Source organism: Ictidomys tridecemlineatus, chromosome 2, assembly GCF_052094955.1.
Source record: "Ictidomys tridecemlineatus isolate mIctTri1 chromosome 2, mIctTri1.hap1, whole genome shotgun sequence".
Classification (NCBI taxonomy): Eukaryota; Metazoa; Chordata; class Mammalia; order Rodentia; family Sciuridae; genus Ictidomys; species Ictidomys tridecemlineatus.
This window is the reverse complement of record NC_135478.1, coordinates 5,527,588-5,550,339: the sequence shown is the minus strand read 5'-3', so window position 1 is coordinate 5,550,339 and position 22,752 is coordinate 5,527,588. Positions and strand designations below refer to the sequence as shown.

At 50.0% G+C, this 22,752-nt stretch overlaps 2 protein-coding genes across 2 annotated transcripts; one reads left to right on the top strand and one right to left on the bottom strand.

Annotated features, from left to right (window-relative positions):
* Positions 1–1,439: 1,439 nt before the first annotated feature.
* Positions 1,440–11,669, bottom strand: Or2z1 (olfactory receptor family 2 subfamily Z member 1). The gene has a single exon (XM_078035374.1). The coding sequence runs from the start codon at positions 4,824–4,826 to the stop codon at positions 3,525–3,527; it is 1,302 nt and encodes a 433-aa protein (XP_077891500.1). The 5' UTR covers positions 4,827–11,669; the 3' UTR covers positions 1,440–3,524.
* A 6,936-nt stretch (positions 11,670–18,605) lies between these two features.
* On the top strand, positions 18,606–19,853 carry Actl9 (actin like 9). The gene has a single exon (XM_005332255.3). The coding sequence runs from the start codon at positions 18,606–18,608 to the stop codon at positions 19,851–19,853; it is 1,248 nt and encodes a 415-aa protein (XP_005332312.1).
* Positions 19,854–22,752: the final 2,899 nt, after the last annotated feature.

The following is a 22,752-nucleotide window of genomic DNA, read 5'->3' as shown; positions in this document are numbered from 1 at the left end:
CTAGGAGACCCAGGTCACGTTTCTGACTCACCGATGTTTAACGTGAATGAAGGTCTGCAGAACAGAGGGTCTTTCCAAGCTGTACTCCGTGTCATCATTAGCTAAAGTCTTTCTGAGCCTGTTCGGCTGGTGACATACAGCATGATCCCATTCATTGCCTGAAGGTGGAACTTGGTGCTGCAGATTGCTCTGGGAATTGGCCTAGATGATGATTTGCCCTACTAAGTTATCCCCAAAGTACAGTGAGTTCTGCTCAAAAAAGACACCCCAAAACTAGCAGGTGTCCATGATTCTGAATGGTGCATCTATGATTCTTGGCTAGGACTTGGGGGCTCAGAGTTCACCACCATTGGAAGAGATGTCTTTGGGAGTTGCTGGCTGACCTGCCATGTGCCCTACCGCACATTCTGGGCCCCTGGCTCAGGGAGGGAGACAGCAGAACTGGGCAAGGACCACCTTGAAGGTCCAACTAGAATTCAGCTGCAAAGGGTATCTCAAAGAACCAGACTTGATTCAGCTGAGAGGAGCCAAGAGAGGCTGTGATTCTGTAACAGGTTTGAGGAAGACAATGTTCAGAGAGGAAGGGCAGATCCCAGACACATGGATTGCTGGAAGTCTCATTGGAAGCTGGGGGCCTTGAAGACCCTCAGCCTCTTCTTCTGTGTGATGCACACACATTCACAGCTCTCGGGGCACTAACAGATATATCTCCAACATCCATCTTCCAGGTGGTATTCATGCCATACGGCCCAGCAATTCCATTCTCAGTATTTATGAAAAAGAATTGAATACAAGTATTTAAACAAAAGCATGTGCATGAATGGTCATAGCAGCACTATTCACACTAGCCAAAACATGGAACTAACCCAAGTGTCCATCAACAGACAAATGGATAAGCAAAATGTGATGTATCCATGCAATAGAATACTATGCAACTATAAAAAGGAGTGAAGTGCTTGTAGCCAAATTATTGAATCAACCCAGATGCCTGTTAATAGATGAATGGATCAAGAAAATGTGAGATACACACACACACACACACACACACACACACACAAACACAATGGAGTTTTACTTAGCCAAAAGAAGAATGAAATAATGGCATTTTCCAATAAATGGATCGAAATGGAGAACGTTATGTTAAGTGAAATTAGCCAGACTCAGAAAGTCGAGGATTGAATATTTTCTCTCATATGTGGAAGCCAGAGCAAAATAAGGGAAAGAAGATGGAGCAGGGGCAAGAGTGGATCAAATATCCTAAAGATACAGAGATCAGGCCTGGGGATGTGGCTCAAGCGGTAGCGTGCTTGCCTGGCATGCGTGCGGCCCGGGGTTCAATCTTCAGCACCACATACAAACAAAGATGTGTGTCTGCCAAAAATTTAAAAAATAAATATTAAAAATTCTCTCTCTCTCTCTCTCTCTCTCTCTCTCTCTCTCTCTCTCTCTCTCTCTCTCTCTCTTTAAAAAAAAAAAAAGATACAGAGATCATCCGTGGAGTAGGAGGAGAACAAGAGGGAAGGGGGAAATGTGGAGGTGAATCGTGTTACATACATACAAACGTACCAAAGCGAACATCTCCTTCATGTATATGTAGGAAGTACCAATCAGAAATCAGTAACTGAGTGAAAAGAAAATCAGTACAGTAGAGAATAGAGGTGAGGAGGAGGGGGATGGTAGGGGTACAGGGAATAGGGATTGAAATCAAATTCCTTGTGTGTATGATCTTGTCAAAATGTACCCAACTACTACACATAACTATAATGATCTAATAAAAAAAGGATGAAGCACTGATACATGCTGCAGTTCAGATGAATATCAAAAACATTACACTAGCTGGACACGGTGGCCCACGCCTGCAATCCCAGTGGCTCAGGAGGCTGAGGCAGGAGGATCGTGAGTTCAAAGCCAGCCTCAACAACAGCAAGGCACTAAGCAACTCAGTGAGGCCCTGTCTCTAAGTAAAATATTTAAAAGGGCTGGGGATGTGGCTCAGTGGTCAAGTGCCCATCAGTTCAATCCCCAGTACCCACCCCACAAAAAAAATCATACTAAATGAAAAAAGTCAGATGCAAAAAGTCACATGTAATTCCATGTATACAAAACGTTCACCATATGGACTGCATGGAGACAGAAAGCAGATTCTTGGTTTCCAGGGTCGACAGGGTGTGGTAAACAGGAATGAGTTTCTAGGGGCATCATTTTGGAATAATAGAAGCATTTTGAAACTAGACAGAGATGACGGTTGCACAACGTTGTGCCACTTCTCAGCTGTACCAAGGAATTCACTCTGTTGTGTGTATTTTTCAATATATTGTTTTAGTTGTACTTGGACACAGTGTCTTTATTTTATTTTCATGTGGTGCTGAGGATCGAACCCAGGGCCTCATATGTGCTAGGCAAGCACTCTACCCCTGAGCCCCAGCCCCAGCTCCTGTTATGTGTATTTTTACCTTAATGAAAAGGGCAGAGATGATGAAATTGTGTAAAATAGCAAGACCCAACTATACACTGCCTACAGCAAAGGCCCTTTAGACAAGAAGACATAAATGGGTAGAATGGGGGAAGGAGACGCGCCCTGTTAACAGCAGCTCCAAGAAAGCTCTAGTCGCCACCTCACAACAGAGGACGTGGGTGGGAGCTCCCAGGGCGCTGCGTGCAGTGGGATGTCTCTCAACAATTAAAGGGAACGAGCTATGGGTTCAAGAATGAATGACACTCAAAACACTCTGCAGAGTGAAAGAAGCCACACAAAACCATACATACGCTATATAAAACACAAAAACATGGAAGCTAATCTGTAGAGACATCAGTGTTTCCTGGAGATATCAATGGCTGCTTGGAGATCATGGAAGAAGTGACAAAGGAGCACGAGGAAGCTGGTGGGTGACGTCCGTATCCCTCCCTGTCTTGAAGGGTGATTCATTCACAGTCGTGTGTAGACAGGCCACACTCACCACATTTCACACACAAAAGGTACACAATTTATCATCCATCCACCTTACCTTGATAAGGCTGTAAGGCTATTTTTCACAGTTGAAACTGGCCCAATAGCTGGATTATTTGTTGACGAGAAGCTAAATTCAGCCCTGCCCCCATCCCCCAAAATACTAACTGGCTATTGACCCTAATCCACAGAGCACACCTCAATAAATCCCAAAGTTTAACAGGTATTTTGTAAATACCATTAAGTGGACCCCATCCACCTGGAGCAGTGATTGACATCCTCAAGGATCTGGTGGTCTTCCAGATGTTGCCTAGACAACCCACAACACACACACACACACACACACACACACACACACACACCACATTGCAGTCGGGGTCTCCACTTTGCAAGCAAACATCACAGCAGGGGGAGGGCTGCCTTTGGCACAGGAAGATAAGGGTTCAAGTCCCAGCTCAGAACAGGACAGACGTTTTGCTGTGGACATGAGGCCCCAGCAGCTGCTCCACAGAGGGTAGTCTGGAAAGACAGGTGGGGTCAAGGGGCACTGGGATCGTGCCAGCAGTTCCGGGTGTGGTCACCACTTTGCCCTGAGACCAGCTCTGCTGAGCACCTTGACCAAGGCCCTCTGCACCTCCCGGTTCCTCAGACTGTAGATAAGGGGGTTGAGAGTCGGGGTGACCAGACTGTAGAAGAGGGAGACCACGTTGTCCTGCAGGGGGCTGTGGTAGGCACCAGGCACCATGTACATGAACACCGCAGCTCCATAGAAGAGGCCCACGGCCGTGAGGTGCGAGGAGCAGGTGGCCAAGGCCTTGCCTCGGGCCTCCTCCGAGCGCATGAGCAGAACAGCCCGCAACACGTGGCCATAGGAGGCGGCAATGAGGGCAAGCGGCAGCACCAGGATCAGCACTCCCGAGGTGGACAGCGCCCGCTCATAGGCCGAGGTGTCCGCGCAGGAGAGCTTCAGCAGGGCTGGCACCTCGCAGAAGAAGTGGTCCACGGTGCGGGAGCCACAGTAGGGGAAGTGCAGGGTGATGGAGGTCTGGGTGCACGCGTTGAGCACCCCCGCCAGCCAGGAGGAGCCCACCATGAGCAGGCACACCTGGCGTCTCATGAGCACAGGGTACTGCAGCGGGTGGCACACAGCAACGTACCTGTCGTAGGACATGAGGGCCAGCAGGACGCCCTCGGCCACACCCATCAGCGTCAGGAAGAATATTTGAGCTGCACAACCTCCAAAGGAGATGGAACCTTCCCCCCGCAGGAAGTCTGAGGCCATCTTGGGGACGGTGACCAGGGGGAAACCCACATCAAAGAGGGAGAGCTGGCTGAGCAGGAAGTACATGGGTGTGTGGAGTCGGGTGTCCAGGCGAATCAAGAACAGCAGAATGGTGTTTCCCAGAAGACCCAAGGTAAACACAGCGGCCACCAGGGAGAAGAGGACACTGTGTGGCCCTGAGCCACTGAAGAGGTTCACCAGAAAGAAGCCGGAGGCCACCGACTGATTCATATCCCTCATGCCCTTCACAGCATACTTCAGCTGCAAGAAGAACGAGAGACCTCTGGCAAGGAGCCTCAGAGAGGGTGGCAAATGACTTCGGCCCTCATGGTAACTGCCGTTGGATGGCAGCGACTGCCCAGGATACTGTCCCAAGAGCCACGAGGCCACAGGGAGAATCAGCACATCGGGGAGAGCTTTGGTCAGCGAGCGGTGTCTGTCACAGGCACAGGCTGGGAGAGGGGCAATGTGTGTCTCTGAATGAAACAGCTGGCCACACTCCAACAGAGAGCCCCCCAGTGATCCTGTCATTGAGGTTCTGAGGTCCACATTAAAGACGGAAACAAAACCTTGGTGGAATGTTTCAATGCCCTTCATTCCAGGAGTCCTGGAGCCAGAGTAAGGGGAGATTCCAAAAGAGTCGGGAGAAAAAGAAAAGCAGAAGCAACGAGTAGCAAGAAAACCAAGAGAAGGGTCCAAATGCGTGGAGAGACCCTGGAGCGAGGAGAACTCTATCAGGACCCATCTCTGTAGTCAGCCTGCCCGTGTGACTCTACGAAGTGCAAACCAGAGAGGCACTGTGACAGCAGCTCATGGGTGGCAGGGAGGACAGTGGCCAATGAGCTTGGCTATTTTTAATGGCTTCATTGCTTCGGATGGTAGAGTAGTGGCTCACAGTGGGTCTGAATCAACTTCAAGGACTCTGTGGGACACCAGCCCTTTGAAGATTTTATGTCTCTAATAAGTATCACATGGGAAAATGAAGCGGACAAGAGAACTCACCAAGGACCAGCAAGAACTGCACACCTGAACCAGAAACACACCATGTCCTCAGCAAGCTCCAAGCTCCCAGACACGCTCACGTTGTCCGGGAATCCCGCGTGCCTCCCACAGCTCCAATGATGGACGCACAGCACAGGAGGCACGGGAGCTGAGTTTGGAAGGTCAAGTAGTTTCCCAGGAAGTTGGAGGAGGGAAGTTTGTTCCAAGAAAAAGGAATAAAGCACATGGGCTGATGGTTAAGGAAGAGCCCCCGGCAGGAAAGCTAGACACCCTGGACTAGCACACAACCTCAAGGTCTCGCTCCATATCCATCTCTTCACCCAGAAACTGGGTGGAAATAATCAGGGTCACAGTCTGTAAAGGTTAAGTCCAAGGATGATGCTAAGAGTTCAGTGCCTGTCACATGGCAAGTGCCCGATACATGGAAAACATCACTGATTCTCTGGAGGAGAAAGACATTAGAGATGACTGGCTGAGCAATCCCACCGCTGGGTGCAGCCAAGGGAAGTGAAATGCGCGTGTGGGGGAGACATCGGCACCCTCAGGCATTATTGCCGCACTGTCATTAGCCAAGAAACAGAAACAGCCGAGGGGTTCTTCAGCAGATGGATGGAGGAAGAAAATGTCTGTCTATACATAGTGGAATATTATTCTGCTGTTTAAAAAGAATGAGATTCTGTCATTTGCAGCAACATGGATGCAACTGGAGGACACTGTGTTAAGTGAATAAATCACAGAAAGACGAGTACCGTATACTCTGACTCGTGTTGTGGGAGTTACAGCGTTGATCCCAGAGAGGTAGAGAATGGAATCGTGGTTACCAGGGCCTGGGAAGGGAACAGGGAGTGGGGATAGAGAGAGTTTGGTTAACGGGTAGAGCAATGCCTCCCACCCATGTCCCCCTCTGTGGAATGGGTTGGCGGAAAAATAAAAGCTAAGAGAAATAAAATGGCCAAAAAAAAAAAAAAACCAGCACACAGAAAGTAATTTCAATAAGCGGGGGCAGAACAGGCAAGCTGATCAGAAGGATCCAGCTTCCAGCCTCTGGCCGAAATGGAGCCCGCGCTGCTTTATTTGTATCGGGAAACATCAGAGGCATCCCATAGAATGTTCTTTGCAAAAAAAAAAAAAAAAGGTTAAAGGTGGTCTGTCCAGTTCCCAATGGGTCACGCCCATCTCCAGAGCTTCTATGAGGGATCTTCCTGGCAGAGCGGAGATAAAGGTCATGTGCACTGGGAAACCTATTGCTGTGGGAGAGCCACGGATGGTACCCAAAGCCAAACCTACATCTCCCTGGCTTCCATACTGAGAGAAAATCCCCCATGTAATTCACAGATGTCTTCCCATAAATGCCAATGGGTAGGAGAAAGAACTTGTAATGCTCTGTAGCAGGGTGGGATAACTAGGGTTGGCAACAATTAAATATTTCAAAATAACCAAAGAGTGTTGAATGTTCCCAACACAAAGAAATTGCATATGTCTGAGGTGATGGATAATCCAGTTATATTATATATTATATTATATTATATTATACTATCCATATTATATACATGTTGAAATATCACACTGCACCCCATAAAAATGTGGGATTACTCTATGTCAGTTTAAAACATTTTAAGAATGGATTGTGAGCTGGACATGCCATGCTTAGCACAGTGCTGGGGACACGGGACATTCTCAGCCCCTATTGGCTTTTGTTGCTTGGTTCAACATGACGTCCCCCTCCGTGGTCAAGCCTGACCCTGGACCAGTCATTCTCTTCAGTGCCATGCTGTGGTGTCCTTGTCCTTACTGAGTAGCACCTCCCTGCCCTTCTGCAGTCTGTCAGCAGAGGCTTGAAAGTCCCAAGCTCCTCTGACTGACAGCAGGATTTTTCTACCTTGGCCCTACTGGTGATGGGTAATTCTTTCTGTGAGGACCTGTCCTGTGTATTGCAGAGTCTGAACAGCACCCCTGACCGCCTTCATGCACCAGATGCCAGAGGCACGATCCCTCCCAAGTCACGACCACTACAATGATTCCAGACGTTCCCCTGTGCAACACTGAGAATCTCTAACGCAGAGCTTCAGCAGAGGTGGGTTTACTGTGATTAATTTGCAGAGACTGACGTCACTCATTCGTTCCCCTTCTAGAAGTTTACTTTTTGATTACATTAAGTTCTAACTGAGAATAATTCCTGGGAACACCTCACTGTTCTCCATGCCTTTTTTTAGATGTTATATTGTATTACAATATAACAACAAGGAAAAGAAAAGCTGTACATGCTCAGTAGAAATGCAATTATTATTGTTGTTGTTGTTATTATTATTAGTCTGAAGTTGTTTGAATCTGTGGGTGTAGAACCCGGATACAGAGGGCCAATTATAACCTGAGAAATTAAAATACCTTTCTGTAGATGTCCTTTTATGGCAAGAAATTCATGGAGATCCAGTTTGGTACAAAATGTGCACAGGAAGAAAGATGAACACTCTGCCATATATTTCAAGTATTCACCCTTATCAGTGAATGCCTGGGACTCATTGCCACCTGGATATAGCCCACTCTGAGAGACAATGTTACATTAGTGCTGCTCTTGCAACCCAAAATGTAGCCTGCTGCTCCTGACATCCCTGTAGCTGGTATACATTCAATGTGAATCCAAGTTTATGTGCTATTGTACTGACCCGGCTGGCAATGGTAAGGGCAGGGATACCTAGTGTTCCCCATAAGAAACAGGGCAGCTTCTGCCTCACTAGCAAGTGTGTTATCTCTGAGATACGATCGTTTGGAAACTAAATTAGAATAGGTAAGATTCTTTGTCCCTATAAGGACTAGTCCTGGACAGATTCTTTTCCTATGGAAAATTCTTTATAATCCAATTTTCCTTTTGGTAGTAAGACAGAAGACACTTGGTAGTAAGACAGAAGCTGCTGTCTTTCCTACAGGGAACACTGGGTATCTCCATGTCATTACACAGAAAAAAATAACTATCCTTCCAATTGGCTGCCAACTTAGAGTGCAGTGGTTCCCTCCAGTATCTAATATCCCAACTGGTAAAGAGCACTCACAGCAGATCCCTGTCAAGGGCTGCTGCGTGCCCAGGTGATTCTGCTCCCCTCGGTGCCCTCAAGTCTCTCCATTCTGAAAGGGTTGATACCAGTCGAGTGCGGGCTTGGCAGTGGCACCTGGAAGGTATTACCTACTCGAGGTTTGAAGCCTCATCGGATTCTGGAGATGGATGGTGGTCATGGATGCACATCCCCAGGCACCTAATGAATGCACCTAATGACACTAACTGTAGTTTATAATGGCTACAATGGTAAAAAAAAAAAAAAAAATGTGCTGTGTACAATGTACCACAATAAAAAAACACTGCCTGTCAGTATCACTATTCACCTGTTTTTTCTGGATGAGAAGACAGACATCCCAGAAGTATAGATATTTGTCCAGTGTAACCCCGGCAAGGAAATCATGGGACAGAATCAAGACTTGGTCACAACAGGGATCTAACCCCAGAGTCTGTTTTTCCATTAGCATCCTATGCGCACCCCCAAATGCTGCTAGATGTCCGGGATTTGCTTCACACACCGGCACAACACTGCGACACCTTCCCACGGATGCACCTGATAAAATGAAAAGCCCTGGGTCTCAGGAGGATCCAGTCAGTCTCTCTAATCCAGTTGGATCCCTTTGTGTCCTGAGCTTTTGACATACTCTATGCACCCCCCAAAAATATCTCTTTGGGGAAAAAAATGTTTGCACCTCTCCAACCTCACCAACACCTGCCCCTGAACAGGCAGAGCTGGAGAGAAGTTGGCCTCTCACTTTCATCTGGACTGGCACAGCTCACAGCAAATCCTAAGTCCACCCTCACTCGGGTAGAGAAGTCCCTTTGGCAAGGTTTAGGGTCCTGGTTTGACCTCCCCTCTCCTGTTTTCCCCAGGGATGGCAGGATCCCGTTTCTGGTCTCCTGCAGGATCGAGGGAAAGGAGCCACATGATTTATTTTCTTGTCCATAGAACTCACATCTGTCTCCCCGTGACTGAGCATGATCTAGACTCTTGTCACCTGCCTAAACAAACTATGTCATGACAGTGTGCAGGGCACTGTCACTTATATTATTTAGGTAATTCTCACATTCAGTTACCACTACTGAAGGATCCATAGGGGAGCTTACTCAATAAGCAGGAGTTGAGTGAATCTATTCTGCAAGGGAAATGATGTTTCTGTTGGAATTAATGTTACAGACAAATGGGCTCAGAGAGGGTAAGTGACTTATCTAAGCCACACAGCTACTAAGAAGGTGGGCTAAGATTTGAGCCACTGTCTGTCTGAAACCCAGTGTCCCTCTGCTTTGGATGCTGCCTCTTTCTAGGAGTTACGTTTGACTCGTGTGCCCTGGAATTCTGAGCTGGAACTCCTCCGGACCATTGCTACTGTGGATGTCTGGGTCCCCAGAAGGGAGGCTGTGGGTGACCCCAACCAAAACCAGACACATTTCTCCAGACCTAAGTCCATCGCCCATTATGAAATGAGGGCGCAGAGAACCCCATCGGATGCCCATCCCTTACTGTCTAGAATACCTCTTAGTGCTGGACATCAACACAGGTGACCTCCTGATGTGCGTGGATCTGGCCTGCCTGTGTCCACAGCGGAGGTGACGAACAGGGAATCACTCTAACAACCAAACATCTGCCTGTGGTGGGCAGATCTCAAAAACAGACACGAATCCAGCATTCCACTCCAACACCCAGCGTGCTCATGGAAAACAACATCACGGGTTCTGTAGGTCCTGCCTGCTGCGGGCAGCTAGTCTCTGTACGTGCCTGTACCCCAGGTCCCAACAAGCCTGGGTTCCAAGCTCTCACCTTCACCCACCGGGATCTGTGTGCAGACAGGATAAGGGAGTTTCCCATGAGCATGTCAACTGCACTGGGTCCCTCTGTTCCAGCACCAGGAGCCTAACCAGGGCCACCCAGGGATGGAGGCTCCAGGGGCACCCGTTGCATCAGGAATCCTCTGGGTCTGCCTTCCTGCTAGGGAGGAAACTAATTGCAGTGGGAGCCTAGAGCCCTGGTACTTGAGTTATCCCTGGAGGATCATGGAAAAACATCTACTCACCCTTCAGTTAATCACAGGAAAGAGGGGCGGCACTGATGTCGATAATTGAGTATGGCAGTCAAGTCCTTTTGTTTGGATCCAGAGAAAGGAGTGAAAGAATCCATTACTGTAAATGGCCCCTTATGCTTAGAAAGGTCTGGTGTCCAGGAGATTTCTGCTGCATGGAGGTGGAAGAGTGAGGGGTCAGGACATGCCTTCCCCTAGACTCTTTTTGAGGAGCCCCTAAGAGAAGGGTATAGGGACACCCCCTAAGAATGATGTAGAGACAGATGGATCTAGCGTCCACAGTTATCACATGTCCATGGCCAGAGCCGGGGGAAAGGGCAGGAGCTGGACGGTCTGGCTACCCTGAGCATGCCGAAGATGACAGGGGAGCCTCTGAAAGCCAGGCAGAATGAATTATCTGGAGTGCAGTTCAAAGCAAAGCTGACAGGTGGCAGCAAGGTGACAAAAGGTAAGTCCCTGATACATAGCCAACAGCTATCAGCAAATTCCTTGCACCCTGCCACCACCTTCTACTGCCAACCCCATGGCAGACGTTAGCACTTAATCTCAATGCTTTCTACCTCCGACCTGGATGGAGCTTCTTAACTCTGCACACCATACAGCCAGGCCTTACAAATTGGATTTAACATTCATCAGGAAATCTGCTTTCCATGCAAACCATAGACCACTTCTCAAAGCTGTGATGGTTTGCCTGGAGATGGCATAGGAAGTAATTCAACACATTGCTTCCTTCATTAGCAAGGTCTTAGTACAGGAGTGATGTTGGTTGAGCTAAAGCTTGGGTTATCGTTAATTAACAGCTGATTCCAATGTCCTTTTCTCCTCGAAGGTCAACAGCAGTTCACAGACCACACTTGGAATAACACTGCCATCCATGATGAGGTCCTCCTCAACAGTGAAAAGCCTGCAATTATTCATCTCTGTGTAACTCTATTGTCCAAGGCACATGATGTGTGGATGTCTTATTGAACCGATGGGAATGAAGAAGACAAGAGTTTGGAAAGAGAAATCAAGAAAAGGAAAAGTGGCAATGAGTCTTGGGTCCTCAACACCTTGCATGTTGGCTAGCATCCATGTTGGATGGGTGGATGGATGGATGGAAGACAGCATTGATGGGTGGGTGGGTAGATGCATGGATAGATGGATGGTCTCTGCAGCTCTAACCTGCCACTGGACACTGTCTGAGTTTGGTTCTAACAGGGACACCCCTTTTGCCAAAAAATCAGCTCCTTCCCCTCCCTTTATACTACATTTGCAGCTCCTTCCCCCTCCCCTTATATTAAGTTTGCAACATGGGTAATACATCCTCTCTGCAGGCTGACTCTCCCTTACAATGCCTTTTATTTTTTTTTTAGTATTTATTCTTAAATTTTAGGTGGACACAATATCTTTATTTTACATTTACGTGGTGCTGAGGATGGAACCCAGTGCCTCGTGCATGCCGGACGAGCACTCTACCTCTGTAGTCCTCTTTATGTTTCTCCTAATAGGACCATGTCTGTTAAATTGCCTACAGAAGTTCCTGCAAGATCAGATACACAAATTCACCAACGAGTCGGTCAATCAACTACTTCTTCAAGCCTACCAGCCCTGATGCCCAAGACGGAGACTTACGACTCATGACCAACTAACTGCTCTGGCTCCAGAGACTCTGCCCCCATCTAAAACCCTCCCTGACCCCTTTTCCAGATTTCACAACCCGTCTTTCACTTCCTAGGATTGAGAACTACTCTCCAGCAGGTCCACTCTGCTTGTTCTGCCTGCTCTACAGCATCCCCACAGAGGGCATCAGATGAGGGGCCACCAGCCAGGCGAAGACCGGGAGATGGACTTCACTCACGTGCCTAGGCACAAAAAGCTTCGCTACCTCCTTACTCTGGTTGATACTTTTTCAGGTTGGATAGAAGCCTTCCCTACCTCCAGGGAAACTGCTGGCACTGTCGCCTCCATCCTCATTGAGGGGATCATTCCCAGGTTCAGACTCCCCACCTCCATTCGGTCAGACAACGGTCCAGCTGTTACTTCTCAGGTGGTTCAGCCAGTCTCCAAAGGCCTCAGCGTCACTTGGAGGCTCCACATCCCCCACCAACCCCAATCCTCGGGTCAGGTTGAGAGGGCTAACGGCATTCTCAAGGATCATCTCACTAAACTGGCTATGGAACTCAGGCTGTCCTGGCCCCATCTCCTGCCATTGGCCCTCACCGGAATTTGGGCGGACCCTAGGGACCCTCAGGCCCTAGCCCCTTTGAGCTGCTCTCTGGGTGCTCTTTCTTAATCAACCAGAGCTTTCCAATCACGCCTCCTCCCCTTGGGACCTACCTGCCCTATCTCACACTTCTACCAACACACAGACCGGCGCCTCCCTGTGCCATCTGTTACCTCAGTCTCAGCACAACCACAAACCGAATTGGACCCTCTTCAACCAGGTGACAGTCTTACTTCAGGGACTGCATCCTCAATCGTTGGAACCTCACTGGACGGGACCCCATACAGTCATCCTCACCACCCCAACGGCAGCCAAGCTGTTGGGCCACTCCCCCTGGTACCATGTCTCCTACCTTAAAAAGGCACCGATTCCAAATGTCCTGACCTGGACTTCCACCACACCGGGGCCCAACAAACTCAAGATTTCTCGACGACCCTCTTCTCTTTTACGCATCATTAATCTCTCTCAAGCTTCTATCCTAACCTACAAATGGCGCTTCTACATCCAAGTGACATGGCACCAGGATGGCACCACCCACTCTCAGTTTATGGGTCAAGGCGATTGCCCTTCCACTGGCTGCAATCGGGCGGTCACCCTCAACATTATTGGATTCAACCAAGCCACCTCCGATATCTCCTAGAGTCCCTACCACGGGACCAATGGCTGAAACCAAGGGTCTCCTCTGCTCAGGAATGGTTTGATGCCGCTGACAACTTAGGGCTTCAAGGAACCTTTATGGACTTTGCCCCTTCTGAGATAACTGTCTACAGCCACTGGATGTCACCTCTAGCTGCCCTGGTATTCCCAAGCCTGTCCCCAAACATTCCCTCACTCTCCCAGATAGGGCACACACCATCCCCTCTCAATAGGAAGTAACCTGATGGAATGACACTGTCCCCACGCCACTTAGAAAGACAAAAAGGGAGGAAGGTTAGTTGCAGAGCAGGCTGAACAAATGTTAGCCGTAGGGTGGGCTGAACACTCGGCCCTCACCCATCTGGTGCAACAGAAACCCACCTCTAGCCCCTGCCTGGTCTCTCTGAGGGCAGAAGATGACACCCTTAGTAACTACTGTGTGATCCGATCACTGTACACGCCAAAAGGCAGCTCGCAGACCCAGAGACCCCGTTAGATTTTGGCTATAAAAACTCTCTCCTGCCAGGACCCCACACACACACTCTTCTCTTCTCTTCTCTTCTCTTCTCTTCTCTTCTCTTCTCTTCTCTTCTCTTCTCTTCTCTTCTCTTCTCTTCTCTTCTCTCTCTCTCTCTCTCTCTCTCTCTCTCTCTCTCTCTCTCTCTCTCTCTCCCCTCTTTCTCTCTCCCTCTTTTTCTTCTCTTTCTTTCACTCTCTTGCTTTGAGCCCTCCCCCCTTCTCCTCTTTCTCATGGCCACAATAAAGATCTCTTGGTTGCTCCGAGTGTCATGGTCACTCTCTTTTCAGACCTGCCCTCTCTCAACTCCTGGTGAACACTGCTCTGGAGTGGGCCCTCTGCTTAGCCCTCCAACACCTGCTTCCCTCAATCACAGGAGCTCACAGGAGGCTTGCAACATGAGTCTCCATTCACAGGGATTCGGGTTCAATTGGTCTCGGGTGCAGGAGATTTTTTTAATTCTCACAGGTGATTCTAATTTGCAAACAAGGTGAGAACTTGGAACCCCCAGATTGCTAAGGATTTAGCAGAAGGAAAAGAAACTTGTGGTCTCCGGCGTCCCCTGCTGGCAACGCAAGAGGAAAGAGGTGGAGCCCACTCCCAACTGAAGGTAAAAATTAATTGCACTGGGAGTCAGGGCTCCTGACTTTAAAATTGGCCCCAATAGGGCATGAGAGTCCCAGAGAACACAAGTGTTCCCAGTCCTTCATTGATAACAGGAACAGAGGAAGGACATTGACCTGGACAAAAAGACCTGAACAATCCTACACCACCCAGAGTTCTGAAGGAGAAGAATCAGTGAATCTTTCTTTTTCCATATTTTTATCAGTGCATTATAATCATAGATAATGGTGGGATTCGTTATTACATATTCATACATGCACATGATATAACAATATAATTTGGCCAATATCAGTCCCCAGTGTTCTCCCCTCCCTCCCCTCTTTCTTTCCCTTAGTCCCTAACCTCTACTAACCCCCACTTAGGTTTTCATGAAATTTCCACACACACCCAGAATTTTTCCTCTCTGGCTTCCACATATGAGAAAAAAACATATGACCCTTGGCCTTCTAAGTTCAGGTATTTAACGAGCATGCTGGTCTCAAGTTCCAACCATTCTCCTGCAAATGATCATTTTATTCTTGCTTATGAGTAAACTCCCCGTTTATAGCACATTTTCTTTATCCATTATTCATCTATGGGTGGGCACCTGGGCTGGTTCCATCCTTTGGTTATTGTGAATTGTGTTGCTATAAACATAGGTATGCACAAATGACTACAGTATGGTGACTTTGATTCAAATGTACGCAGGGCTAAGAGACCGGGGTGGTTACCATTGAAGCAGTAACTCATTTTAAAATAATTTAGAATTAAAATACTTCAACTCTGTTGTGAGTTTTCCGTACATCTTCTGAATGTTGGTAAAATTACAGATATTGCTGTTCCAAGTAGATTCCTCCAGACAGCTGCATCCAAATCCCTTGGAACTTGTTAGAAATGAAGAGTCTCAGGGTCTCACCCCAGAATGGAATTCTCCGGAGGAACCTGAAGTTGTTGTGTTACCAAGCCCTCCTGCAAACCTAATACCAAAAGAAGCCAGAAAACCCTCCAGTTGGAGAGAACTACCATCATTTCCTGATAATCAGAGAGACCAAGTAATTAAGAATTTTGAAGACCCAGCTTAATAAGTTTCCCTTGTTGCCCACAGAAATCTCCAAGAACTTTTAAAATTCATGGACGCCTGGTCTCCATTCCCAGGGATTCGGGTTCAATTGGTCTCGGGTGCAGGAGATTTTTTTAATTCCCACAGGTGATTCTAATTTGCAAACAAGGTGAGGACTTAGAACCCAGACTGCCAAGAATTTAGCAGAAGGAAAAGAAACTTGTGGTCTCCGGCGTCCCTTGCTGGCCACGCAAGAAGAAAGAGGTGGAGCCTACCAAGACCCGATGATCCCGTTTGGTTGATGTGTAGGCAAGAGCGTCTAGATGAATGAGCATTGCGATTCCTGATTCCACTTCAAAGCTGTTACTGGGATGTTTCTGGTTATCATTTGCGCGCGCGCATACACACACACACACACACACACACACACACACACACACACACCCCTGTAATTTACATAGCAAAACCTCAGATGGCATTTACTTTGTGCCAGTCACTGACCTAAATGCTACACTAAACAGTCTTATAATACTCCATCTCTGAAACAGCACCTCTGAACTAACATGCAGGTGCTTAAAACTCTGTTACAACCGAGTATAGATGAAGGAGCCCCCGTGCATTGCGGTAGGAATGGGAAATGGTACAACCACTGTGGGAAGCAGCATGGTAAGTCCCAGAACTCTTTGAATAGAATTCTACCTCCGGGCACATTCCAAAGGAATCAAAAAAAGGGTCTTAAAAGTGGAAATGCCCTGTGTCCACTTATAACTAAAAATAAATTTTTAAAAAAATGTAAATGCCGTCTGATGGGGAGGGGATTATCCCAGTGGCTTGGGAGGCTGAGGCAGGAGGATCACAAGTTCAAAGCCAGCCTCAGCAATAGCAAGGTGCCAAGCAACTCAGTGAGACCCTGTCCCTAAATAAAATACAAAATAGGGCTGGGGATGTGGCTCAGTGGTCAAGTGCCCCTGAATTCAATCCTTAGTATCCCCCCCCAAAAAAAAAAAAAACAGGAAATGCCAGTTATCCTGATTATTATACATTATATTGAATTATATTATTTTACCCCATAAATAAGTACATATATGTGATTTAAGAATAATTTTTAAAGAAAATAGTATTTTCTTGGGTTTTTTTAACATATATATATTTTAGTTATAGGTAGACACAATTCCTTTATTTTAATGGGGTGCTGAGGATCAAACCCAGCGCCTCACATGTGCCAGGCGAGCACTTTAAGACTGACCTGCAACCCCAGCCCCTGTTGTTCTTTTTAGATATACATGAGAGTAGAGTGTATTTTGACATATTGCACATACATGGAATATAACTTTCCATTCTTGTGGTTGTACATGATGTGGAGTTTCCCTGGTCGTGTGCTCATATGTGAACATAAGAAAGTTGTGTCCGATTCATTCTGTCCCTCCTATTCCCATCCCCACTCTCTTCCCCTCATTCCCCTTTGTCTAATCCAATGGATTTCTATTCTTCCCTCCACCACCACCACTCCCCCTCCCCCGTTGCGGGTCAGCATCTGCACACCAGAGAGAACGTTCAGCCTTTGGTTTGCGGGGATTGGCTTACTTCATTTAGCATGATAGTCCCCATTCCATCCATTTGCCATCAAATGCCATAATTTCATTCTTCTTTAACGCCAAGTAATATTCCAGTGTGTGTGTGTGTGTGTGTGTGTGTGTGTGCTTCCAGTCAAAATTTTCATTCTTAGCATTAGCATCTCATTCAGCACTAGCAAAACAAATATTCAGAAACAGCAAGCAAAGTGTTGATCAGGTTGAATGTTGGCACAACAAAGAGCAAAGCCAAAACCCTTTCTTCCTTCCTTCAGATAAGTGTTAAATGGTAAGATGATGAGTGCCTTACCTTCTCATGTTGTCTTTCAGCCTTTATAGAATCAAAAAGCAGATTGGCAGCAGAATAGAACAGTCAATATGATTGGTGTATGTCCATTCCATGTATGTATTATATATCAAAATGCATTCTACTCTCATGTATGACTAAAAAAAATAATAAAGATTTTTTTAAAAAGCAGATTGGAAACCCATGTTTGTAAACAATGGATAAAGGGTTGTTATTTGGTATATTCCTGCTTATGTGGATGCCCAAAAAATTTTTTTTTAAAATCTCGAACCCTCAGTAACTAGCTAAGTGAATGAGTGTCTCCAAAAGTATATATTAGACCACACCTACCAAGAATGAACGAATGAATTACAATGTGCAATGAACCCCACTCTCCGGGGCTTATTGACATAATCAGAAAATTAAACATCCCTCATTTAATTATCTCCCAGAACACCTTGAGCACACCATTCCTGGTGATTTCTCATATCACATGCACACACACATACACAACCACTGTTTGTCAAGAGCAGATGTCTAATACCATCAGAAATAGTCTCGATTTTGAAGCAACTCTCCCTGCTATCTGTTGTCTAAACAATTCTTTGCTCCAATACCCAGGAGCCGCCCCTCCTTTTATCTCTACTGAAAGCCCCTTCCTGGGTCCCAAGGGCTCTCCTCCTACAGAAGCATCCTGCAGACACACTTCCCATTGTGGGGCTACAGAGTGGAAATCAGGAAGGCTTCCAGGAGGAGGTGGCATGGGGGCTGAGGTCTGAAGGGGCAAATTCATGCTTGGCAAGAAGGAGACTGGGAGAGTGACTCAGGCCAGAGCAAAAGCAGGCTGCTAAGTAAGGTCTCCCACACTCAGGCCAGGCTGTCCTGATTCCTTTCAGCAACCCGAAAGTCAGGCTGGCCGGCCTGTCACCTTGGGGTTAGTATTCTGGGGAGATCTGTGACCAGCTCTCCACCTCTCCATGGTAGAAATGCAGCAAGAGGATTCCTGGGCCTTCCTTGTCTACAGCTGCAGGTAGATGCCACATGCCCTTGGCTTTCTGTGGGTTGGGCCAGGGTGGAGGTTCTGGAATCTGGGAGCTCATCAGAAGCCCCTCGTCCCTCTCGGAACTCGGTTCTCTGCCAGAAATCCTGAATAGTGGAGGTCCTGGGGTGGGAAGGGTTAGGAGGTGCCCCTCCCTGCCCACCCCTGCATTGTGAAGTCTGGGGAGGCTGAAGGGAGCAGGTTGAGGTCACAGACCCCTGGCCGGCCCACTCCCTCTCACTGGCGGCCCCTCAACCAGCCTGGCCTCAACCTCTTCCCCCCTCACCACCCCTGAACCCCAGAAGAAAGTGGTCAGCCTTGCCAAGCAGCCTCAAGGGCCACCTGCAGCCATGAACACAAAGGATTCCAAGCCGGAGGAGCTCCAGCCGGATCCAGGGGTCCCCCCGCTTGACCTGAACCCCAGTTCAATCCTGGTAAACAAGAACCCCAAGCCGGACTCGCCCATGGCAGACGACAAGCTGCCGCAAAAGACCGGGGCTGTGGTCATTGACATGGGCACGGGCACCTGTAAGGTGGGCTTCGCCGGGCAGGCCCGCCCCTCCTTCACCGTGGCCACCCTCATGGGCTGCCAGCCCAAGAAACAGGCCACCTCGGGGCAGCCAGCGGTGGAAACCTTCATCGGCGAGGCGGCCCGCGTGCGCCCAGAGCTGACGCTGGTGCAGCCCATCCGGAACGGCATCGTGGTGGACTGGGAAGCCGCCGAGCTCATCTGGCGCCACATGCTGGAGCACGACCTCCAAGTGGACACCCAGGAACACCCACTGCTGTTCTCCGACCCGCCCTTCAGCCCGGCCACCAACCGCGAGAAACTGGTGGAGGTGACCTTCGAATCGCTGCGATCCCCGGCCATGTACGTGGCCTCGCAGTCGGTGCTGTCGGTTTACGCGCACGGGCGCGTCAGCGGGCTGGTGGTGGACACCGGCCACGGGGTCTCCTACACGGTGCCAGTCTTCCAGGGCTACAACCTGCCGCACGCCACCGAGCGCCTGGACGTGGCGGGCAACCACCTGACCGCCTTCCTGGCGGAGATCCTGCTGGGCTCGGGCTTCACGCTGCAGCAGCAGGACCTGGACACGGTGGAGAACATCAAGCACCGCTTCTGCTACGTGGCCTCGGATTTCCAGAAGGAGCAGGCGCGCTCCGAGCAGGAGTGCCGGCAGTCCTTCCAGCTGCCCGACGGGCGGACCGTCACGTTAGGCAAGGAGTTATTCCAGTGCCCCGAGCTGCTCTTCCACCCGCCGGAGATCCCGGGGCTGTCGCCCGTGGGCCTCCCCACCATGGCCAAACAGAGCCTCCACAAGGTGCCCCAGGAAGTGCGGGGCGACGTGGCCCAGAGCGTGCTGCTGTGCGGCGGTTCCTCGCTCTTCGCCGGCCTGGAGGAGCGTTTCAGGGCCGACCTGCGGAGCTCTCTGCCCCCGGAGGAGCACGTGGTGGTGACCGCCCAGGCCAACAGGAACTTCTCGGTGTGGATGGGGGGCTCCATCCTGGCCTCGCTGCGCGCCTTCCAGTCCTGCTGGGTCCTGCGCGAACAGTACGAGGAGCAGGGTCCCCACATCGTGTACCGCAAATGCTACTGACGCGGGGCCCTGGAAGGTGGAGTGTGGGCAGTAAATCCTCTGCGAGCCAGCCCTGTCCTGTCGTCCTCCCCTGGCGGCCCCACCCACTCTTGATACCCCATCACCAGGGGCATCATCTGACCCGCCCCCAGACCCCACCACCTGGATCTACCTCCCAAAACATCCCTGGCTGGAACTTGCCCCAAAGCAAGTCCCATGATCCACCTCCTGAGATATACCAGTGCGGGTCCCCTAAACCCACGTCCCCATAACCAAACCCTAATGTAACATTGGGTTCTAATCCTTTCAAACCATTCTCTAGGGGTCCGTGTCCCCCAGACCCGCACACGCGCGCACACGCACACACACACACACACACACCTGCCCAGCCCAAGACATCCTCAGGTTCTGACCTCCTAATCGCACCCCCATGAGCTGTTGTTTCTGATAGTCCCCTCAAGGTTCCCTGCCTCTAAGGCCCCAGCTCACCACCCTTAGTATGCATCTCAACACCCCAACTCCACGCAACCTGCACCAGGTGTTGAAATCCCTTCCCAGAACTTGTTCTGTGCTACTGTTGCAGGACCAGGGCACCAACCCCCAAGTGCCCCCGACAACCTACCTCCTAGAAACCAGCCCCCCAAACACACCACTAAATTCCCCTAGTCAATGCATTCCTGGCTCTCAGCTCCCGGAATGCATCACCTCCTGGTTTGCCCTGAAATGCCCACACAAGTCCTGAATTTCCACAGCTGCCGCAAGACCCATGTTCTGACCCTCAAGGGTCTCCCCTGCAATGACCCGTTAAGAACCCCTGCATCCAAAGCTAATTCCTGAGTTCCTCCTGCCCCAGGACTCTTCCTTCACCCTTGAGGATTCCTCCCCCAGACCACCCCTGTGTTCCCACAACCCATCCCCCAAAGAACAAGACCCCAAGCCCCCACAATGGCCCCTCTTGCTCTTTGTTCACCCCCTTGCTCTGGGTCCCCGCCCAGAATAGTCACACATTTCTAGCTCACAGAGCCCCTTCTCACCCACCCCCCAACCCCAGAACTTCCGAATTTGGATTGTACTCTGGACCTCAGGTCAGTCCCATCCAGGCCCTGGGCTGCCCTCCGTGGTATGGCCTCCAACTCCTCCTCCCGGCCTCCTCCCAAAGACTCCCTCTGGGGTCACGCCATGCTGTGGAGCTTTCACGGACTTTCCCCAGGCTCACCTCCAGGACCAGCCCCTGGGCCCCATCCTATCTGTCCAGACTAGGTGGTGACCTTCCCAAGGGCTGTCCAGCCCACTGTGACCTCAGCAGATACTCCAGTGAGAGCCCACCTGCTCCTGCACAGGTGCCCCTGGGGACAAGTCCCCCAGGCTCTCGGTCTCTGCTCCAAGTTCACTGGGCTGCACCATCTCCCCAGACATCTCAGCCTACACCCCCAACAGAGCCCAGACCTTCCTCTAGGGCCTGCCCTGGGGTGCTCTGGAGGCCTCTCCCACCCCCACACCCTGCCCCATCCCTCCTAGGCCTAGAGTAGGGATCCAGCCCTCAGGATGGGGAGACTGGAGTTCTCCCCACAGTGTGCCTGGGTGGTCTCTGGAGACAGGACCCTCTGCTTCACGCCATCCAGCCCAGGCTTAGGAGCCTCAGGACCTCCAGCCAGCAATGGGGACAGTCTGCCCAGTTTCTCAATGCAGTAAACAGGAGCCATGGGGCATGCGCAGGCCAGGGCACAGCATCTGCAGCACGAGGAATCCTTTATCCATCCGTCACTTCATTGGTCACCATTTAACATCTCACACACATTTCTGTGTCTTTCTCTGCATCCTTAAATTTTTTCTTTTTTTTTAGTTTGGTTTGGTTTTGCTGAGATGAGGTCTCACTATGTTGCCCAGACTGGCCTCAAATTCCCAGGCTCCAGTGATCCTCCTCCCTCAGCCTCTCAAGTAGCTGGGACCCCAGGTGCACAACCAGCTCCTAATTTTTTTCCAGTTTCCTCATTGTGCTTCATACTCCCCCTCCCTCCCTCCCACAAGCACTCCCGCATGGTCTTATACAGGGGCTTCTTTCTGGAACAGTAAGCCTACCACAGCCTTCAACTCTAGCATCAGACAGTAGAGGTGGTGAGGTCCTGGGTACCCCACCCACTCTGTCCCCATGTATCCCAGGGACTGGGCTAGTTTGAGGTCCTCGGCTTCAGAGGTGAGGTGGCAGAAAGACCAAGATCCAAACAGAGTTGGAAAACACACACACACACACACACACACACACACACACACACACACACACACACACGATGGTCTGGCTCCCTTCCCTCAAGGCAGCCTCTAACTATGGAATGAGCTAGAACACCAACCCACTGTACCCCACCACCCCCCATCCCCACCCCACCACCCCCACCATCCCCATCCCACCTCCCCCACCATCCCCATCCCACCTCCCCACCCCCACCAGAGGCAGGGTGGTCAGAAGGCAGTTTTTCTTCTTCCCACCAGGGGGCAGCACCTCCAAGCCCAACAGGCCAGGGCCCGGTTGAATTTAGTTCCCTAAGATCTGAAGCCAGACCTCAAGAGAAATCCTCCCCAAAGGCAAGACCCACAGAGGAGGCATGTGGGACGGACCCAGTCTCAGATGCTGCAGGGGGGGAGAGAGACGCACAGTGTACCAGGAACCCCAAAGGACCCTCCTTTGAGCCAGGCTAACCGGCTCCCAGCTCCAAACCCTGAGGGGCCAGAAATCTCCCCGGCCACCTCCCAGCACGTGCCCTCCTTCACACGCCGGCCGGCCAGCCGGGGCTGCTCACTACTCAGACCTGATGGCAGTCTCACCTCCTCCCAGGAGTCATGGAGAGGCCTCCCCCAGCACCCGCCCCAGCCCAGGTCTGGAGAACCAGAGACCCGGCCCCAGCCCCTGCCCACACCCCCCCCA

Excerpts from the sequence above, each read along its gene's own strand:
- Or2z1 (XM_078035374.1), bottom strand. The coding sequence starts at position 4,826 with ATGAAGGGCATTGAAACATTCCACCAAGGTTTTGTTTCCGTCTTTAAT.
- Actl9 (XM_005332255.3), top strand. The coding sequence starts at position 18,606 with ATGAACACAAAGGATTCCAAGCCGGAGGAGCTCCAGCCGGATCCAGGG.